We start from the raw sequence: 18,708 nt of genomic DNA, 5'->3' as shown, positions 1-18,708 counted from the left end.
CAAAGAATGTAGTCATTGCATCCCAAGTACTATGTCCATGTCACCCATGTTGACCACATGATAGTCCGCCTTAAACTCATAGTTGTTTAGGTGCAAAGGTAGATCTTGCACCATCTTATCACAATGAAGAGTATATTCATCAACCAACTTAACTCTCAGTCCCTCAAACTCCTCAGTAATGAGTCCACACCTCTCCACAAATCTCGCATCAATGAAATTATGTGTGGCACCTGTATCCAACAGAGTAATAATCTTTTGTCTTGCCAAGACTCCCCGAAATCTAAAAGATCCCTCTCTTTGAATACTAGATAGACGTGCCTCCTATAAATGTATCTCTGGAGCCTCTTTTTTCTCAACACTATCTACCTCTTGTTCACCCTCTGCCTCATTAGGATCCTCATCATGGTGCTCTGAGATGTCTGAATCTAAACCTTCGTAATAAGCCCACATCACCCGGTTAGCCTTTCCCTTAGGCTTCATAGAACAATCATGACCAAACTCATAGGGACCTTTGCAAAAGAAGCATAGCTTCTTCCTATGCAGGTCATTAAGTGAACTTCCTTATCCCAAGGTGCAACTAGCTTGTCTTTTGAGTCACTAACCTTCTATTTACCCTTGTTGAATTTCCCTTTGTTATCTCTAAATGATGAAGAACTCTTTGAACTAAACCGGTTTGCTGGAGTTGCAAGTTCCATACTGCGGGCTTTCTTCATGGCTTCCTGTAATGTAGGAGGATCAAAGGCCTTTACTCACCCCTTGAGTGGTTTAGTTAATCCCTCTATGAATAAAATGACTAGCCTCCTTTCTGAAATGTCAGGCACCATCACTGCAAGCTTCTAGAAGTCATTGATAAATTGTTCTAAGCCTCCTGACTGTCTTAACTAGGCTAACTCCCAGAAATAAACTTTAGGATTTTTTTTATCAAACCTTTCTATCAATCTATCCACAAACTCCTGATAAGTGGTTACCTGATTGTGTTACAATGTGATCATGCCATGAGTCCACCAATCATGTGCTGCCCCATCTAAGTGTAAAGTGGCATACTTGAGTGCTTCAAATTCTGTCATTGTCTTCAAAGATAGGAAAGTATCCACCTTATGAATCCAAGCATGAGCAGTCATTTTTCCATTGCCATCAAATGTGGGTAATACCAACTTGTTGGTGACCTGTTGTAACTCATTGTGTTTATCTACTTGCTTCTGCCTCGTAGCTCTATAGTTCAGGTACCTATCAAATTTCCATCCATCCTATACATATTCTGGTAATGAATCCCACTCATTCCTCGCTTGTCGGAGTTCATCTACAATATCTATTACCATAGCATCAGGTGTGCGTGCTAGAGTTTTTCTCTGAATGTAGGACGTGTGGGTCTGTCAGCTATTCTAGACCGTGTCCTATGTTGTGATCTTGCTATGCTCCTATCATCCTCATCATTATTATGATTATTCCTCCTATTTTCCCCAATCAAATGTTGCATCATAACCATCATTGCCTATGTACTTGCCTCTATTGACTATCGAAGCCTCTCTTGTTGCTGCAAAGTCTCATCATCTTGCACACTTTTGGATGGGCTTTGAGAATGTCTCTTAGCCATATTCTCATTTATGTTGGTTCTTTTGTAAACTAAATTAAATGGTGGCTAGGTAACCTTATTAGGCTGGCAAGAAATCGCTCTGATACCACTGCAATGACCAGTACCAATAGGCCACTAAACAAAACCCTAAATTTAATACACTACTAAAATATATTGCTGAAATAAAGAAATAATAGTGCCAATGTATTCATTCAATGAAAACCAAATGTTTTTACAAATGATATGGCAAATTTTAGCACCAAAACATTATGACATAACACATTACAGAGAAACCCTAACTGGCTGTATACAATTGAGAACTTGTTGCAACTACAGATTGAAATGAAGAACCTGGATTGATCAAATGGTGGAGACTGAATGCTGAAGATGATATGGTGAAAGTGCAACTCCACTGGAAACTCCAAACCAGAAATTAAGCACAAATGAAAGGACTAAAATATCCTTCCCACAGTTGCAATAATTCAGGTGATCTTTCACACCCTCAAAATTGCATACCAATTGAGAGTTTTCGTTCTCAATGGCCAATTGTGACTACTTGTAGAAACCCTAGGCTCCACAATGCACATCAGAAAAAATTCAATAATAAAACTTGATGATAGGCAATGAGCCCTCAATGCCTATTTATTCTTTTTTCCTTGATAGGTCGGCCTCCTTTTTTTAATTTTTCTCCGCTTCTTCCAGCAACCTCTAGAAGATTTTTTTTAATTTAATTTATAAAGTTACCTTGCAATATTTTTTTTTAAATTGATAACTTTATAATTAACTCCTCCAAAAATGGGACATTACATAACCCATGCCACTCTATGTCTAACTGCTTGAATGTACACTTTGTCATAGTCTACCATGAAACAAACATCATCCTCATAATCTTCTACAAGTTTCTTAGGCATTCTATATTGATGTTCATCTTTTCCTCGAATGAATCAAAATAATTGTCCATGATACTAACAAAATTTTCACCCATCTATACCATATATTCCTTAATTTGATTTAACATTGGTACATCTTTTCTCCATACAACTGTACCTTTTGAAGGGAAAAACTTTTGCACATAGAAGAATAAACAAGTTAAAAGTGAACCAAACTTATATGGATTTCTCTTTGAAGTCTTGATACTATCCATGTTCTTGTTGAACTGATTCAACATTAACTCGAAAAAGTCAAAGGACAAGTTGTTCTTCACTACCTTGAGAGCTAGATCAACTACCTCACACAACACATTGTTGAGACAACTACAACTGTAGATCTTATGGGCGATCACATGAATTCAAAATTTTAGCTCCATGTTAGTTACATTGCTGATCTTCATTCCTCTTCCATCCCACTTAGAAAGAGTCTTATTTTTTAGTTCTACCCAACTTAGGGTTTTGGTAGTTTTAGCTTTGTTCAACATCAGGGGCCCTGTGATTCTATGTATCATTATCTTTGTGATTTGAATAGGCTGCTCCAACCATAACTTCCCATTGTGTACATGGATGAGGATAAACTTGATCCACTTTATTTAAAAATCTTAGGGCATATGCAAAATGTGTGTTAAACCCTTGGTCTCCAAATATTGATGCTCGGGTTTCAAAACACCATTCACACATAACTTCTTTAAAGACTCATCCATCTCTAGGGTTCCAAGTTCTTGTATTGAATAATAAAAATGTGAAGGAATATCATTAATGAGTAATACCTTGGGTGGAATTGGTGATTGAGCTCTAATTGGGTCAAGCACTTCTGCAATTGCTAGACTCAACTTGAAGTCTGGTGCCTTCCATTTGATTCCTCGAACCAACATCTCAGATCCTTTCCTAGTTTTTCTATTGGAAGATGCCATGCTTGGTAGGGTTTATGAAAATATGAAAATCTTTAGAAACAAACACATAGATCGCTTGGAAGCACAGAAATTGCTCTTTGCAAATAGCTCTTCAAAAATTCACAACAAAAAATAAATTCAATTTCCTTCCTTTTAACAATTTTCACTTTTCAAGTGCCATAAATCCTTGGTATGTTCACTCATTTAGTGATAGACTATCTTCCACCTAGTTCAACCTTAATGCTTAGAAAAGTCATTCATAGCTCAGTGTCCACACAATGTTTCAATGTATCCTGACCTAGCTCGATAGGGTCTTGCAACTCGACCTAGCTCGGTAAGGTCTTGAGTTTTCACAAACACTTGATGATCCCTTTGCATATTGAATGCTAATATGGATCTCTTCTTCTTGTTGGTTGGAACTGATGTGAGATGTCTAATTCAGAGTCTTAGTTCTAGTTATTCTTATGGGAATTCAAATTGAGATGCTTGAGTCACCCAAATTTTGAGTGACATCTACTTCATGACTGAAACTTGCATTCTCAAAAGATTTTGGAATCCATTGTTGCCTCATTTACTTTTTGATATTATCAGGTTTGGCTTTCTTTTGATCCTCAACTCTTCCACTATTCATATAGTTCTTAGTAAGGTGTCCAAGTTCTGTACAAATAAAACATCTTCTAGTGGTGTCTCTTTTCCTCATGTGATGTTTCACACAATTTCCTCCAATGTGCCTAAATTCTCCATAACAGTGACATCTACACCATGTGTTGTAGTCTCATCCAAATATAGATTTCACAATCTATTCTACTAGATTTAATATCTTGATTTTGCATTCAGAAGATTTATGTCCTTGTTTATTGCACTTGTGACATTTGCCTTCAAACTTAGGTTTCTCCTTACATTCACTTGCATTATGACCATGCTTATTACAGTTGTAACACTTTTCATTGAATTTTCTTTATCAATACTCCAACATTTGTTTGATGTGTGACATAACTTACCACAATGATTGCAAGTAGGTCTTTGATTCTTTTGAGCTCCTTGCTTGGATGATTCACCTTCTTCAATGCATCCTATTCTAGCTTTGCCTTTGTGTCTATACTAACTTTGCTCATTCAATTGATTCATGTTTGCTTGAGATTTCAACATTCTTTCATTGGTTTGCTTTTCAATATTTAGACCATTCTGTAGTCTTTCATTTTCTGATCTTAGATTCATGATTTCTTCATTTGCACTAGTAAGCTGATCAATGAAGTTTTCCTATAGAAGGGATAGATGTTGTATTTCATTTTTCTTTTCTTCTATTTCTTCTTTGGCTCTATCTTTTTCTTCCATGACTTCACATAGTCTTATTGACTAGATTTCTTGTTCTCTTTTCAGCTTTCTAACTTCTTCTTGAAGTTCAAAATTCTTTTCGAATAAGTCTTTGATTGCTTCATTAGCTTCATCTAAATTTCTTTTTGGATAGATATCTTCAATTATTTCTTCAGTGTAGAGATTGTCATTCATTTGTACTATAAGAACTTTTCTTTTTTTCAATGATTGAGAGAGTTTCTCCTTTGCTTTCTTCAGTTGACCAATGGCTAATTCCAAATCCAAAATTTTCATTGTTAATAGCCTTATCTAGCCTATATACCTCCATTGCCTCTGATTTGTACTCAAGCTACTAAAATTTTTCTCTAAGTACCACAATGCTTTGATACCAATTATTGGAAATATGAAGTAGGCAAGGTTACTAAGAGGGGGGGGTGAATTAGGAACTAATAAAACTTCAACTTGTTTCACCAATTAATCCTACATAAAATATTTTGATCCAATTGCATGCATGAAAGAATGAAAGTAGTAAAAAATTCATAACACTTTGACACAAGATATGGTGACCAAAAACCTTCCAAAATAGAAAGTAGTACTAAGGTGGGGATGATAACCACAAGCTTTAGTACTATAGTATAAAGTGGCTTACAATTGATCACTTTTGATGATCTTCCTTGTTAGGAGCAATAAGGACTACTAGGTCCACCTTGTGAAAGGATTTACAAAGCATACAATGAAGTATGCACTTGGTAAAGAGATTTGCAAAAGACTATTAAGTCTAACCTATTAAAGGATTTAGATGTTACACATGTTAGGATGAACCATTAGTTGATCTCTAACCTGCAACTCTAATTTTCTGGTTGAGATTCCTTTGAAATGTAATGATCACCTTGTTGTGATAGATAAATCTTTGTTGTCCCTTATACTGCTTGTAGCCTTCTTAATTCACACTTCTTCTCTTTATATGCTTACACTTCTTCATATTAGGATGTGATATAATACATTACATATATACCAATCCAAAATATAATTCAACAATGTCAGCTATAACATAGATTTCCATCAGGCTCACAAAGTCGGCTCAATTGTTGGCACTTGGGTTCTGAAGACAAACTCAACGAGGTTTTGATACTTGACAACCATTGTCAACACTTGGCATTGTCATGCTCTTGGTAGACGTAGAAGCTTGGTTCATACTAATCACTTCCAAGTAGTCTGAACTTGGTCAGCACTTGTGACTTGGTGAACACTATGAAACTTGACATGTAAACTAAATCACTTGGTTGACACTCCTTGGCTTGGTCAACACTAGATTCACATCATTGACATTGTGAACTCGGTAGACACTAAAGAACATGGTTGACACTATGAAACTCAGTTAATATTGCAAAGCTCAGTTTGCACTATCACTAATGAACTCGATAGATACTACTTGGCGTGGACTAAATGTAGATTTTGAAACTCTTTAGTAACTATATAACTTGGTAGTGATTGGATTGCTTGGTCAACACTGTAAATTGAAAGATAAGCTCGGTAGTAGTTTAACCAATTGATTAAGTGTGAGTCACTAATAAAAAAAACTTGACCTTAATGTCAACAAATTCAACTAAAAAGGAGACTCAAGACATCTTAGATCGCTGTGTTGGTAGAAGCACAAGAAATATTGCATATGAAGAGTATTTGGTCAAATAGAAAGGAAGACCTATTGAATATTCATCATGGTTGTTAAAGAAAGAGGTTAACTACCTTGGTTTTCCTTTAAATGTTTGAGATGTGACAATTTCCCTTCTCAAATACCTTGGGTATCTGATGTAGGAGCATCCAAGATGTATGGAAGGTCTTGCATCACCCAAAAAAATCGTCTAGGTTTTCTTTCTTCAAAAAAGGTTATGTTTGTGAGTAGTTACTATTTTGGAAAATTTACTATTTTTAATAAGTTATTAATTTAAGCACCAAATATTTTGACTTCTTCTTTAGAGGTTCACTTTGGCTATATAAGCTTGCCAATAACATTTGATTGTAAGATCAAGTTTGGTTTTGGCGATATTAAAAATAATTCAATTTTGGCAAGGGTTAAAAAATCTTTGAACTCAATTTTGAAGGCTTTATACTCTTTAAAAATGGGCCATATCTCAGATAACCAACAATTTACAAGTTAGGTGTTGTAAAGCACTTTAAGAGGCTTCTAAAAAGTGGTTATAATAGCCATTCAAGTTATTGAGTCAAAAGTTATGGCCTTCAAAAGTTCCAATAAATTGGAAAGAAAAATAAAATTCCTTCAAACACTCATTTGAGTTATGAAAACCATTAGGGCCATATTCTTGGCATGTGCCAATGTAAATAAAAATAATTTAAGGATGACCAACCTAAAAAATGGAGGTTAGAATTTTTAGATGCTTTAAGTGTTGTTAAATTCTCCTATATAGAGAAGGCCAATAGGATTATCTAGGACAGTTTTGGTGGTGTGTGAGGTGGCTATTGTTGAGATAATGGGTGTTGCACACATTACATAATATTGTTTATATTTTATTATGTATGTTCTGCCTAGATGGGCATGCAACATATAAAGATTCCCATGGGATAAACTTGATGAGTTGTATTGTAACATTGTGATAATATTTCATGTAATTATTTAATATTGGAGAAAATAATTAAATTTCTAATATTAAATGTGGGGTCAACGGGTTAGGTAGCACATGGTTTATGTAATACTGCTTGGTGGTTTTATGGTACTTGCTACTATATAAGTAGCCATAAGGGTAGTTGTTGTAATGAGAGAGAAGAAAAAATGAAAGAGTCGAGTGAGACAAGGCTTGATAGGTTAGCCAAGGGAGCATTTGTGAAGGTCAAAAGCATGGCATGGGATGTGTGGATTCATGCTTGCTCACATAGATTGCTTGGTTGTGGCTATGGCTTTGAAGGCTTCCATGATTGTATTGCAATGGTTTTTTTTTAATAATACATGGTGATGGATGCTTTTGGAGGTTGGGTTTTTCCCTCAATGAGGGTTTCCAAGGGTATATCTTGTGTCACAATTTTTGTGGCTATGTTGTCTATTCTCATGCATGTAGATTTCAATTGTATATTTATTTCAAATTTATTATGGGTTATGTGGAAACGGTTATATTCTTTGTTGCAAGTTTCCTTACAAATGGTATTAGAAATATGGTTTTATTATTGTAACCCTAGATTGAATCCATGGGAATACATAAGAGGATAAAAGAAAGGGCAAGATATTGGAGTTTTTATTGTAGATCTGAGAGTTTTGGGTTTGTTGTATGATGGGATGTTGCTAGATTTTGGGCATGTGAAATTATTGGACAAAAGAGTTTTTTAGATGTTTCATTTAAATAAGAGTTTTAAGGGGACCTTACAAAAATGACCTCCTAGGTAAAAATAGACCTCGCCATTGGATCTGGGTCAATGTTTCCATAAATTTTGATATATAATATGCCCTAGTTTGGTTATGTTCAGAGGAAATGAAAGAGTTTTTTTAGTTTCAGCCTATGATGGTCATCAAATCTAATCTTGTCGGAATTTTCATCACAAAAAAATAAGAAAAATCGCAGTGAAAATGGTAAAAAGACTATTTTAGTAAAATGGCCATAACTTTATCTTAGGATATCAAATTTTAGACTTCTTGTAGGTGTTGGAAAGATAATTCAGAGCACTGCAACTTGGTGTAGGTTTGGTTCTATAATTTTGACATTTTGTTAGGTTCTAAGAGCCCTAAAGTCAGATGTTGTTTATTTTGAGAATAAATTAGGGCATAACTTGGACATACGAAGTCGAATTTTGGACTTCGAGTAGTCAATGAAAAGCTCTTGAAGAGCTCTACACATTCATTTAGATTTGGTACAGGTTTGGCATGGATTTTATGATGCCATAGGTGACTTGCTACCATGGTTGAGTGGGAGTTGTTGGCATTGATATACTTATTGAGTGTTTGCAGATGTTGGAGATTTGCCTTAGATCCTATTGTTGTAGGAGCATCTTTGACATTTGCATGGTTCACTTGTTATCTTCATGGTGTGTGAAGATGGTTAGATCTTGAGGACTCATGGGGTTCTTGGTTATCTTCATGGTGTGTGGAGATGGTTCTTCATGGTATGTGGAGATGATTTTTCTTCATGGTGTGTGCAGACGGTTACATCTTGAGGACTTACAGGGTTCTTGGTAAAGGTGCTCATGGATACTTAGAGATGATGGTGATGTTGATCTCTCTTAGATTAGAGAAGTATTTGTTGGGACGGTTGTTTGGTTTCAATAGGAAGTCCAAGGGGCATTCACCTAATATGGACTTGAGAGGAGATTGTTCTTAGATGAGTCTTGGTTAGAGACTTGGATATCTTGAAGAGTATTCCCATTCCCCACTTTTGGTCTACTTGGTGGTTTGCTACTTGAGAGGTATAGCCCACAATTTTTTTTCTCAAGTGCATTGTGTTTATGCTTGTCTTTCATGGATATGGATCTTGAGCTATGGTATATGAGTTAGTTTTGGAGGGTTCATTTGAGAGATAGTTTAGCATTGGTTATCTCCATTTGCATATGTTGTTATACTAGTTGAGTTTGGGGGATGGTTTTATATTGGGCATATTCCTTGGTTTAGGAATGGTTTATGAGTTTGATCTTCTTGTGAGAGGCTTACATCCATGATTAGTTATATGATATAGTTTGGGTGTTGTTGAGGCTTCTTGGTTGGGGTTTTATGGAGGAGATCATACTTGTACAATTTACATCTAGAGGTATGTGTAGAAGGACATGATACAGGTTATGATTTGTATGGTTTCACTTTGGTCTTGGTTATCTTCCTGGATGTTCGGTTTTGCTTACATTGGATTTGAGTTTGGTTAGAGATTTTAATCACAGGTTTGTGCTCATGTATGTCATGTGAGAGATGACATGGTTATTTCTTTATCTCTTTCCTTTGTTGGTTGTGGAGAACTTGGGAGAGCATTGGAGACTTGTTATGAGAGTTGATCTTGTAGGTTATTGGTTTATGTATTATGGATGTCCTTGCGACTACATGGATTCACTTCTTTGAGATGTTGTGAGTGGATTGGTTATAGATTTGACATTATATTTTGTAGTGGGAGCTTCTTGGTATATATGTGGTAGGTATTTCTCTTGAGGCTTGTGATTACAGGTTATAGATTGGATATGTTGATGATGATGTGAGATTCACTTGGTAGACCTTTGGAGGTATGGATAGTTGGATGGGTTTGGCACTTACTGTGAGTGCTATTTCAGCGATGGATATTTTGACAACTACGAATACATGCTACCTTTGGATCAAGTTTTTGTGCTTGGCATTTCAATTGGCACAGGATCTTATGATCTTCTAATGTGATAGGTTGGGTGGCTTTCTCTTTGGATGACTTCTATGTATGTTCAGTGGTAATGACATAATAGGAGGTGAGATCATTCATGTTTGAGATCATGTTGTATACTTTGATTTTGTTGTGAGTACTAGGATGGAGCACATGGTGTACTTTGATCCATGATGGTGGATGAGGTAGGAGGGATTGTTCCCTTGTTCATTTATGTGGTTACAAATTGACCCCGTGCAATGTATACAACAAGTGGGAGATTGTTGAGATAATGGGTGTTGCACACATTACATAATATTGTTTATATTTTATTATGTAATGTTCTACCTAAATGGGCATGCAACATACAAAGATTTCCATGGGATATACTTGATGAGTTGCATTGTAACATTGTCATGATATTTCATGTAATTATTTAATATTGGGGAAAAGAATTAAATTTTCAATATTAAATGTGGGGTCACTGGGTTAGGTAGCACATGGTTTTAGCACATGATTTATGTAATACCACTTGGTGGTTTTTGAGACTTGCTACTATATAAGAAGCCACAAGGGTAGTTGTTGTAATGAGAGAGAAGAAGAAGACAAAAAATGAAAGAGTCAAGCGGGACAAGGCTTGACAGGTTAGCCAAGGGAGCATTTGTAAAGGTTAGAAGCATGGCATGGGATGTGTGGATTCATGCTTGTTCACATAGATTGCTTGGTTGTAGCTATGGCTTTGAGGGCTTCTATGGTTGTATTGTAATGGTATTTTTGTTGATAATACATGGTGATGGATGCTTTTAGAGGCTAAATTTTTCCTTTAATGAGGGTTTCCCAAGGTATATCTTGCATCACAATTTTTGTGGGTATGTTGTCTATTCTCTTGCATGTAGATTTCAATTGCATATTTATTTTATATTTATTATGGGTTATGTGGAAATGGTTATATTCTTTGTTGCAAGTTTCCTTTCAGCTATGTCTTGTAGATTATTACCATGAAAATGCCCATGTTTCTGGAAAATGTTATACTTTTTAATGTTGTAACATATCATTCCATTGAAGATAATAGAAAGAAACTGTTCTTGTTCTTGTAAATGTCTGGTTCTTATAATTTGTTATTTATTTCTCCATTTTGTTGTGTGTGTATGTGTGTGTGTGTGTGTGTGTGTGTGTGTGTGTGTGTGTGTGTGTGTGTGTGTGTGTGTGTGTGTGTGATGTTAAAAAAGGGGAGTACCCTTCATCAAGAATGTTGATGCAAAAGCTTCGACTCAACACAACAATAAGTAAAGAAATTATGTAACATAAAACCTCATGTGGTAGTTGTTGTAATTTACCACAATGATGGGATAAGTAGGAAGAGGACTTGAATGGATGAATGTATATATCTCATTCCTTGATTGCAAGCTCCTTTTCAACTTGACCTCTAGTGGGGAAAAGAACTAGATATATGGAAGATAATAACTTGCATGCATGATGGAGGATGGAATGCTTGAGCGTATAATGAGTAATGAATACCTTCAATGAATGCTTTCTTTCTTGCTTTAGCTCCTTGAATGTACACTAGCTTTCTTCTAGATGATTACATGAAGATTTGATGTATTTATAGATATCATATATGAAAATGAGTAGAAGTGTGGTTTCCATTGTACCCCAATATCAACCTTTCATGCTTGATACAACCACTAGAACTATCAAATCTACAAGAGGTGGTTAGTCCCTTATCACAAATCCCAAGGGGAGTACTGACCAATTTTCCAACAATCTCCCCCTTAGTGTTGCTCGACGGGATTCAAACCTATGACCAAGCTCTGAAACCACTTGTTGCCTACGTGGTTGTCATTGCACCAAAATACCACTGTTTGAATGCTCAATACAACCGCTAGATGTATATAATCCACAAGAGGAAATTAACCCCTTGTGATGAATTGTGAGGGGAACATTGACCATTTTGCCAACAAATGTCTCCTTTTATACACATTTTGGGGCTCATCTTTCACAAGGCCAACCTTGATTAAACATCTAGGAAAAACAACCTCACTTTTGGCCTAAAGTCTACAAAAATAAAATCCCCAAGACAAGGCCAACCTGAGATGGCCTAGTCTAGGACAAGGTCGAGCTAAGTCAATCTTGTTTAGGTAGACCTTTTCAAAGCTAGCCTAACACCTGGGGTTGTGTGCTGAGAAATAGACCAATCTATTAGGAAATTAGGGCAAATCCTAAAATTTGAAAGTGCATGTAAAGGAGTTAAATTGAAATTAATAATGTAAATGGGTGGATAAATACAAATTGTGCATAGAAATTATATCCAATCTTGAGTTTAAACATGATTAAAGGAGAAAGAGGAACCATTAAATGGAACACAAGACCTTACCATAAGAAATACTTTAAGTAGGCTAAAAATGGTCCCACAATGAACACAAAGTATGTGCTCACTTTTTAGGATGGTACGATTACAAAAGTGGCCTAGTTCAAGTCCACACTCCAAAATAGACCTAGGGACTAAGGTTGATCTATGTGGATGAGTAATGATAAGATTTCTAAAAGATATATTATGAGCCAAACTCATACAAAAGTATATCACTTGTAAGTTGTTTATTACATTAGGATGCTCTAATACAAAGTGAGTCCAAAACATAGGAAAGCAAGCACTGGTATGTAATTTTCACCACTACAACTACATTTGCTTTTGATTTCTTAGCTTATCATATATAAATATATTTTAATTTGACTAATTATAGTATTTACACTTGAAACAATGAAATTAGCATACCCATACCATTTTCCATTCATTTCCATTCCACCTTAATGAGAATGCAAACATATTCATGTGTTTAATTTGGTTCATACCCTTACCCCTATCTATCTTCATTTTACCCCACTAACACTTATTTTTATACATTCACTTCACACCTCAACATCATCACCTTGTCCTTACTTATAATTTTCATGTGGCTAGAGATTGATCTAGGTTAATCTCAAAGAGTGCATTCATAGACTCTAAATTCTTAGAAATGAAATCAAAATTCAATTGTCTTGTCCCCTTACATTAGCTATTATGAGCCAACATAACACACAATTCACATGACATGTTATTAAGTCATGACATTTAAAGATATTAACTATGTACTTAAACACATGCTAGATGGATGAAGGAATGTCACAATAACAAGTATGCTACAGTCCAATTCTAAAGGGTAACAAATGAATCAAATCTACACCATCATCACATATGTCTTATATAAGTTTGTGAATATTGTCTTTGACCTTTCTTATCACTATTAATTTAATCCACCTAGGATTTTAATCTTAGAAAACATCTTTACCCATCTAGTTGATAAGCTCCTCAATAATATCTCTACACAATTTGCTAGATTGAGATATCAAGAAGGCAGAGATGAATAAATTAATGACATACATCTATTTAATTATTCCAAGGCAATCCAAATCAATTTTACAAGTTGGGTTAAATTCAAAATAGCTGAGATCAAACTCATAAGATTCAAAATTGATCTTATACTATTTTCTTTGATTACTCAAACTTATGAATATTTGTCAAACCAAGATTATTAATCTTTTGACAAAGTATAAATAAATTAACAACATTTATCCATCATTTATCTAGAATTAAATATACATCTATCTTCCATTTAATTATAATATTCATTTTGTTTCTAATATCTATCCTAATTTAATGAGCTTAAATATTTAAGATGGTCTCATAAAAATTAAAAAGTAAGACTATTATGTTGTTCTTTATCTAATATGAAACCACTTTCCTTTAATTCCATAATGTATCTCAATATTTTTAAATTGAATTCTCTCATGCATCTTCTAATTTGTTGATAAAATATAATTCCAGAATGTATGTTTCTTACAAAATGCTCAATATTTTTAATTTTGAATTCTTTCAAGCATCTTCTACATAAAATTTATTTTTAAAATATAAATAATCTAGTTTTCCTTAAGATAGGAAAGACTTGTTCATTAACATCTCCTAATATACAAGTTAATTGCCTCGCTAAAAGTCAAGTGCAAAGAAGACAAATGATTTCCTCGTAAAGAGTGTTAGAGAATATAAAAAGTACATTTATATATTTGATAACTAGTCATGAATGCCAGTTAGATTGCTTGTTTAACTCAAGTAAATGCGTTTCCCAATGAAGATCTGAAAGCATGATACAAAGAAAAATGTTACCTTATGACTAAAAGGCCAATTAATCGATTTTAGGGGGATTGAGAAAAACCAGGCCTTTTGGAAGAGGGTGAAAGACCCTTGAAAACTGTTTCCTAATAGAACATGAGATCTCCCATGAGTCTCACGTGAAGCGAAGTAACAATGTTAAAAAAATTAAGACACCTCATTTGACTGGAATAGCATACCAAGCTTCATAGAGGACTGGTTGAAATGCCACCTAAGAACTTAGGAAGTCTTTGATGGAACCAGTCAATGGAGTAAAAGTAAACTTTCAATGAAATGACCTTTGAATTCAGACAACGAAAAATAAAACTGAAATGGGTCCATGCAAACATGTATCACTTATAGAATTAGGCTAAGGTGGACTACTGTAGGAGCCTTGAAAGAATCAAAACTATGGTGTTGGGGGAAATAAGTTTTTGGTAGTCAAAATATATTGGGATTCGGTCTTCTGCACAACGAATCTCATATTTTACTGTTGTTGCTTAAATTGATTGGTACAATGAATGTTCAGACATGCATTTATCCTTAGCTGGATTAATATTGCTGTAAATTCCTGTAACCTAATTGAAACAAATTGTGAAAAAACGGCAAGCAGGGATGTGGGTCTGAAGATTCTTGCCGTTTGACTCCATGGGCAATTGTTTTTGGGCTGCTCTGAAAGCTGAGGTTCCAACTCAACTTAGCCCATCACCATCTGGTAAGTATGACCTTAAATTTCAGCATTCCTTTTTCTGGTATTTCAATAGGAATTTGGCTATTTACTATGCCCATTTGACTGATCTGCAAACTTATTTGAAGTAGAAAAATCTACATCAAAACTTGTAAACTGGTTTGAAATGTTTTCTTATAGGCTTACATTGTTATCAATAGTTTCTAAGGAAATTATGTAGGAATATAGTATGTCCACAATGCCCAGGGATGATGAACGCGTTTAGAACTGTACAATAGAAGGTGTAGATGGATTTGATAGGTTATGGAGATGAATGGGTAACAATTTTTGAGCGCTGGTCTCGTTAATCCCATATTGTCATCTAGTTTGTACAGAATCATTAATGCCCAATGGCATAGAAAAGGTTACCCAGGGTATCTATTCCGCAGAGTTTTTGGGCGGCCCTTTGTTCTTTTCAATACATTGTTTACTTGTTTGAGATGCACTTGAAAGGGATGGCTTCAAAGTTTTTATTTAGGTTAACAAGGTGGTGCTAAAGGCCCTGCCTACTTTTCAAGCCTGTTCCATTTCCAAGCTGGGCAAATCATCTTGTGGGGTATACCGAAATAACGCTATGTTGATCTCTTAAAATTATGGGTATTCCACGGAATGTCAAAGAAGTTCCCTGCAGCTTAGCGTTGTACTTGGATTCCCTCAATAAGCATGGATTAGGATTCGAATCCTGAGTCTAACTATGTTGAATTCAAAGAAGTCAACTTTTCTACGTTCATTTGTATCTTAACTTGATTTCTCTGTCTCATATTCCTGTAGATGTTTTCTGACCTGCTTATGCATTTTTGTATTGTGACGTTTTGTAGGAAACTCAAAGTTTACCAGCAAAGATGTCAAATCCTCCAGTAATTCAACTCAAAGCATGTCGTCTCTCAGTTATAGGACAGATAGCAGTAACATGTCAAATCCTTTGTCCGAAGGTCAAATTCTCCCCTCGGCTAATCTGAAGTCCTTCACCTTTAATGAACTTAAGAGTGCCACAAGGAGCTTTCGGCCAGACCATCTTTTAGGAGAAGGAGGTTTTGGCTGTGTTTTTAAGGGATGGATTGATGAACAAGGTTTCACCGCAAGCAAACCAGGTGTCGGCATGGTTATTGCCGTGAAGAAACTTAATCAAGAAAGTTTGCAAGGTCATAAGGAATGGTTGGTAAGTACTTTTCAAAGTGGAGCTGTATAACATTATTGTCTTTCTCAATCTTCACCTTTTTAAAGCTTTTTTCCAAATTTAGATTTTTTTATTCTTATTCAAGGTACATTAGCAGATTTAATTCATAAAAGACTGAAAACTGAAATGCTATATGAGGGCATGACTTGTTTTGGTTTGTCATGTGAGTAGACAGAAGTGAATTATCTGGGTCAGCTTTACCACCCTAATCTTGTGAAGCTAACTGGATACTGTGCTGAAGATGATCATCGCCTATTGGTTTATGAGTTTATGTCAAAAGGGAGTTTGGAGAATCACCTATTTAGAAGTGAGTACTTCCTTCTCTGTGAAAATGCTGCCATCTTGAGACAAATTTTGTCCATGATGACATCAAAACAGGTTGCCGTATCCATTTGAATTTGCAAAAACACATATGTTCATTTCTATGATTTGCCAGTTGTCAGTTTTTGATCTTTTGGTTTCTATTACCGGGTCAAACAATAAGAGGGGACTAATTTCTGCCTTGCCTTGAGTTTGGTCATAGTTGGCATGTCCTAATTTCATTCTAATTTATTGTAGACTATTATTTCAGAGTTTACTTATAGGTTTGCTACAACTAATTCTTGATTCATAAGAACTGTAACAATCACATAAGCAAGTTAGGTTAAATTCCCACAGATTCGTTTGCAGGAACTACTCATTTGGGGTTATCCCTGAGATATTACTGGACTGACTGGTTGATTTTGATGATCTGAACCTTATAATGTTTCTGGTTTTTAATTTGTTTTGCAGGAGGCTCCAACTACCAGCCACTTTCTTGGGATATAAGGATAAAAATAGCTACTGGAGCTGCCAAGGGGCTTGCTTTTCTCCATAATGCAGAAAAGCAAGTAATATATCGTGATTTCAAGACATCAAACATCCTACTTGATTCAGTACGTCAACTCTCACACACAGTATTGTAGCTGGAGTACTGCTTCTAATTGATCCCATTTAATCGAACCTTGAACATATTGTTAGTTAACTCTGTGCTTGATTTTGTGACTTCTGCAGCACTATAATGCCAAACTTTCAGACTTTGGCCTAGCCAAGGATGGTCCAACTGGTGATAAAACACATGTTTCTACAAGGGTCATGGGGACTTACGGTTATGCTGCTCCTGAATATGTGGCAACAGGTGATTGGAGATTCGGTTTCTTGGGAAGACATTTAGCTAAGAGTTCTTAGTATTGATAGTTCATCAAATATGATGTAGGAAGTAATTTAACATCAGTCTTCTTCAAATAAATTCCTTGTGCTCAATCAGAATCATTTCTGATAACACTTTTCACTGAATGATATATGCTGACAGGTCACTTGACAGCAAAGAGTGATGTTTACAGCTATGGTGTTGTTTTACTGGAAATGCTATCTGGTCGACGAGCTTTAGATAAGAACCGTGCTCCTGGGGAGCAGAATCTAGTAGAATGGGCAAAGCCTTACCTGAATGATAAGCACAAATTGTTTCGAGTTATAGACACTCGATTGAATGGTCAATATTCAATGAAGAGTGCCAAGACAGTATCAATGGTTGCTTATCAGTGTCTTTGTACAGAAGCAAAATTCAGACCTACGATGACTGATGTTGTTGAAACACTAGAAGAGTTGCAGGTTTCCAAAGATACATCAAGGAATTTGGATATCGAACAATTTGGAAAGAGACAATCATTTACCGATGCAAACAGGAACACTAATGGACAATCTAAGATTAAGAACATGATGTGTCCTTCCTCTAGTTTCCCAAGACCTGGTGGTTACTCACATTATTTATATCAGCGGTCCCTAAAGGCAACCTAATGTACAAATATCAACAGAGTGTGGAAAGCATACAAAACTGTAATGGGTTTGCAATTTTCACTTCTTCTGTTTTAGGGGTTTGATGTCTCTGAATAGTAGCTTGGTTCTTCTCTTCCCTATGTATCTTCAAGATTTTTTCAGGTTATGCAACATTAATAAATACAGCTGCATACTGATTAAATTAAGGTTGCATAATTTTTATAGTAGTACTACTTGGATTAAAAATTGTTCTACATGTTTTGTTAATAGTAGTTATGAACTGATATTATGTGGCTGGCACTATATGGAAGCTTCTTTCATCCACTTGAGATCATTATAACTTCTACAACAAAGAGGGATATTGGTGTAATGTGGTTTGGCCCGCTCTCATTGTTCAACTGATCTTCAGTTATCTTTAAAAAAATTGCACTGCCATTTAAAGTATATATTATTTCAGATGGCTATATATATGAAGCTATTGGAAACTGGATCAGAGAAAACTAAACATACAAACTCAGCAAGAAGCTAAGCACTTGGAGATTGCAGTCAAAGAAGCACACAACAAATAAACATGCAATAGCTTCATCTCTGCATATTGGATTTACTAAATGAATGTTAAGGTGACAAGCAATCAAATCTATTTTTCTAATTTAGCATTCAGCTACTTTTGATTTCCTTTCACACTTGCTAACTCCAAAGAGTGTTCATCAAAGCACAAAACAACAGATTGTCTTTGGTGTCCATGTGGTACTTTTTCTGAAGTGATTTAAACTTCAAACTTTGGAGTAACAATCATTACTTATGGAGGT

General features: G+C 35.4%; 1 protein-coding gene across 2 annotated transcripts; it reads left to right on the top strand.

Annotated features, from left to right (window-relative positions):
• The first annotated feature begins 14,152 nt into the window (after positions 1-14,152).
• Positions 14,153-18,101, top strand: LOC149540496 (putative serine/threonine-protein kinase PBL10). 2 transcript variants are annotated; one of them, XM_089801595.1, is made up of 6 exons: positions 14,153-14,916; positions 15,747-16,087; positions 16,277-16,412; positions 16,877-17,019; positions 17,138-17,261; positions 17,436-18,101. In XM_089801595.1, the coding sequence occupies exons 1-6, from the start codon at positions 14,850-14,852 to the stop codon at positions 17,918-17,920; spliced, it is 1,296 nt and encodes a 431-aa protein (XP_089657721.1). In that variant the 5' UTR covers positions 14,153-14,849; the 3' UTR covers positions 17,921-18,101. The 2 variants fall into 2 exon arrangements, with proteins under 2 accessions (XP_089657721.1, XP_089657722.1); XM_089801596.1 differs by lacking the exon at positions 14,153-14,916 and adding an exon at positions 15,465-15,484.
• The last annotated feature ends 607 nt before the right edge of the window (positions 18,102-18,708 follow it).

This window comes from Cupressus sempervirens, chromosome 9 (genome assembly GCF_028749045.1).
Source record: "Cupressus sempervirens isolate cs-2001-9-10 chromosome 9, ASM2874904v1, whole genome shotgun sequence".
Lineage (NCBI taxonomy): Eukaryota > Viridiplantae > Streptophyta > Pinopsida > Cupressales > Cupressaceae > Cupressus > Cupressus sempervirens.
The sequence above is the reverse complement of the archived record's forward strand: the minus strand, read 5'-3'. Positions and strand labels throughout refer to the sequence as shown.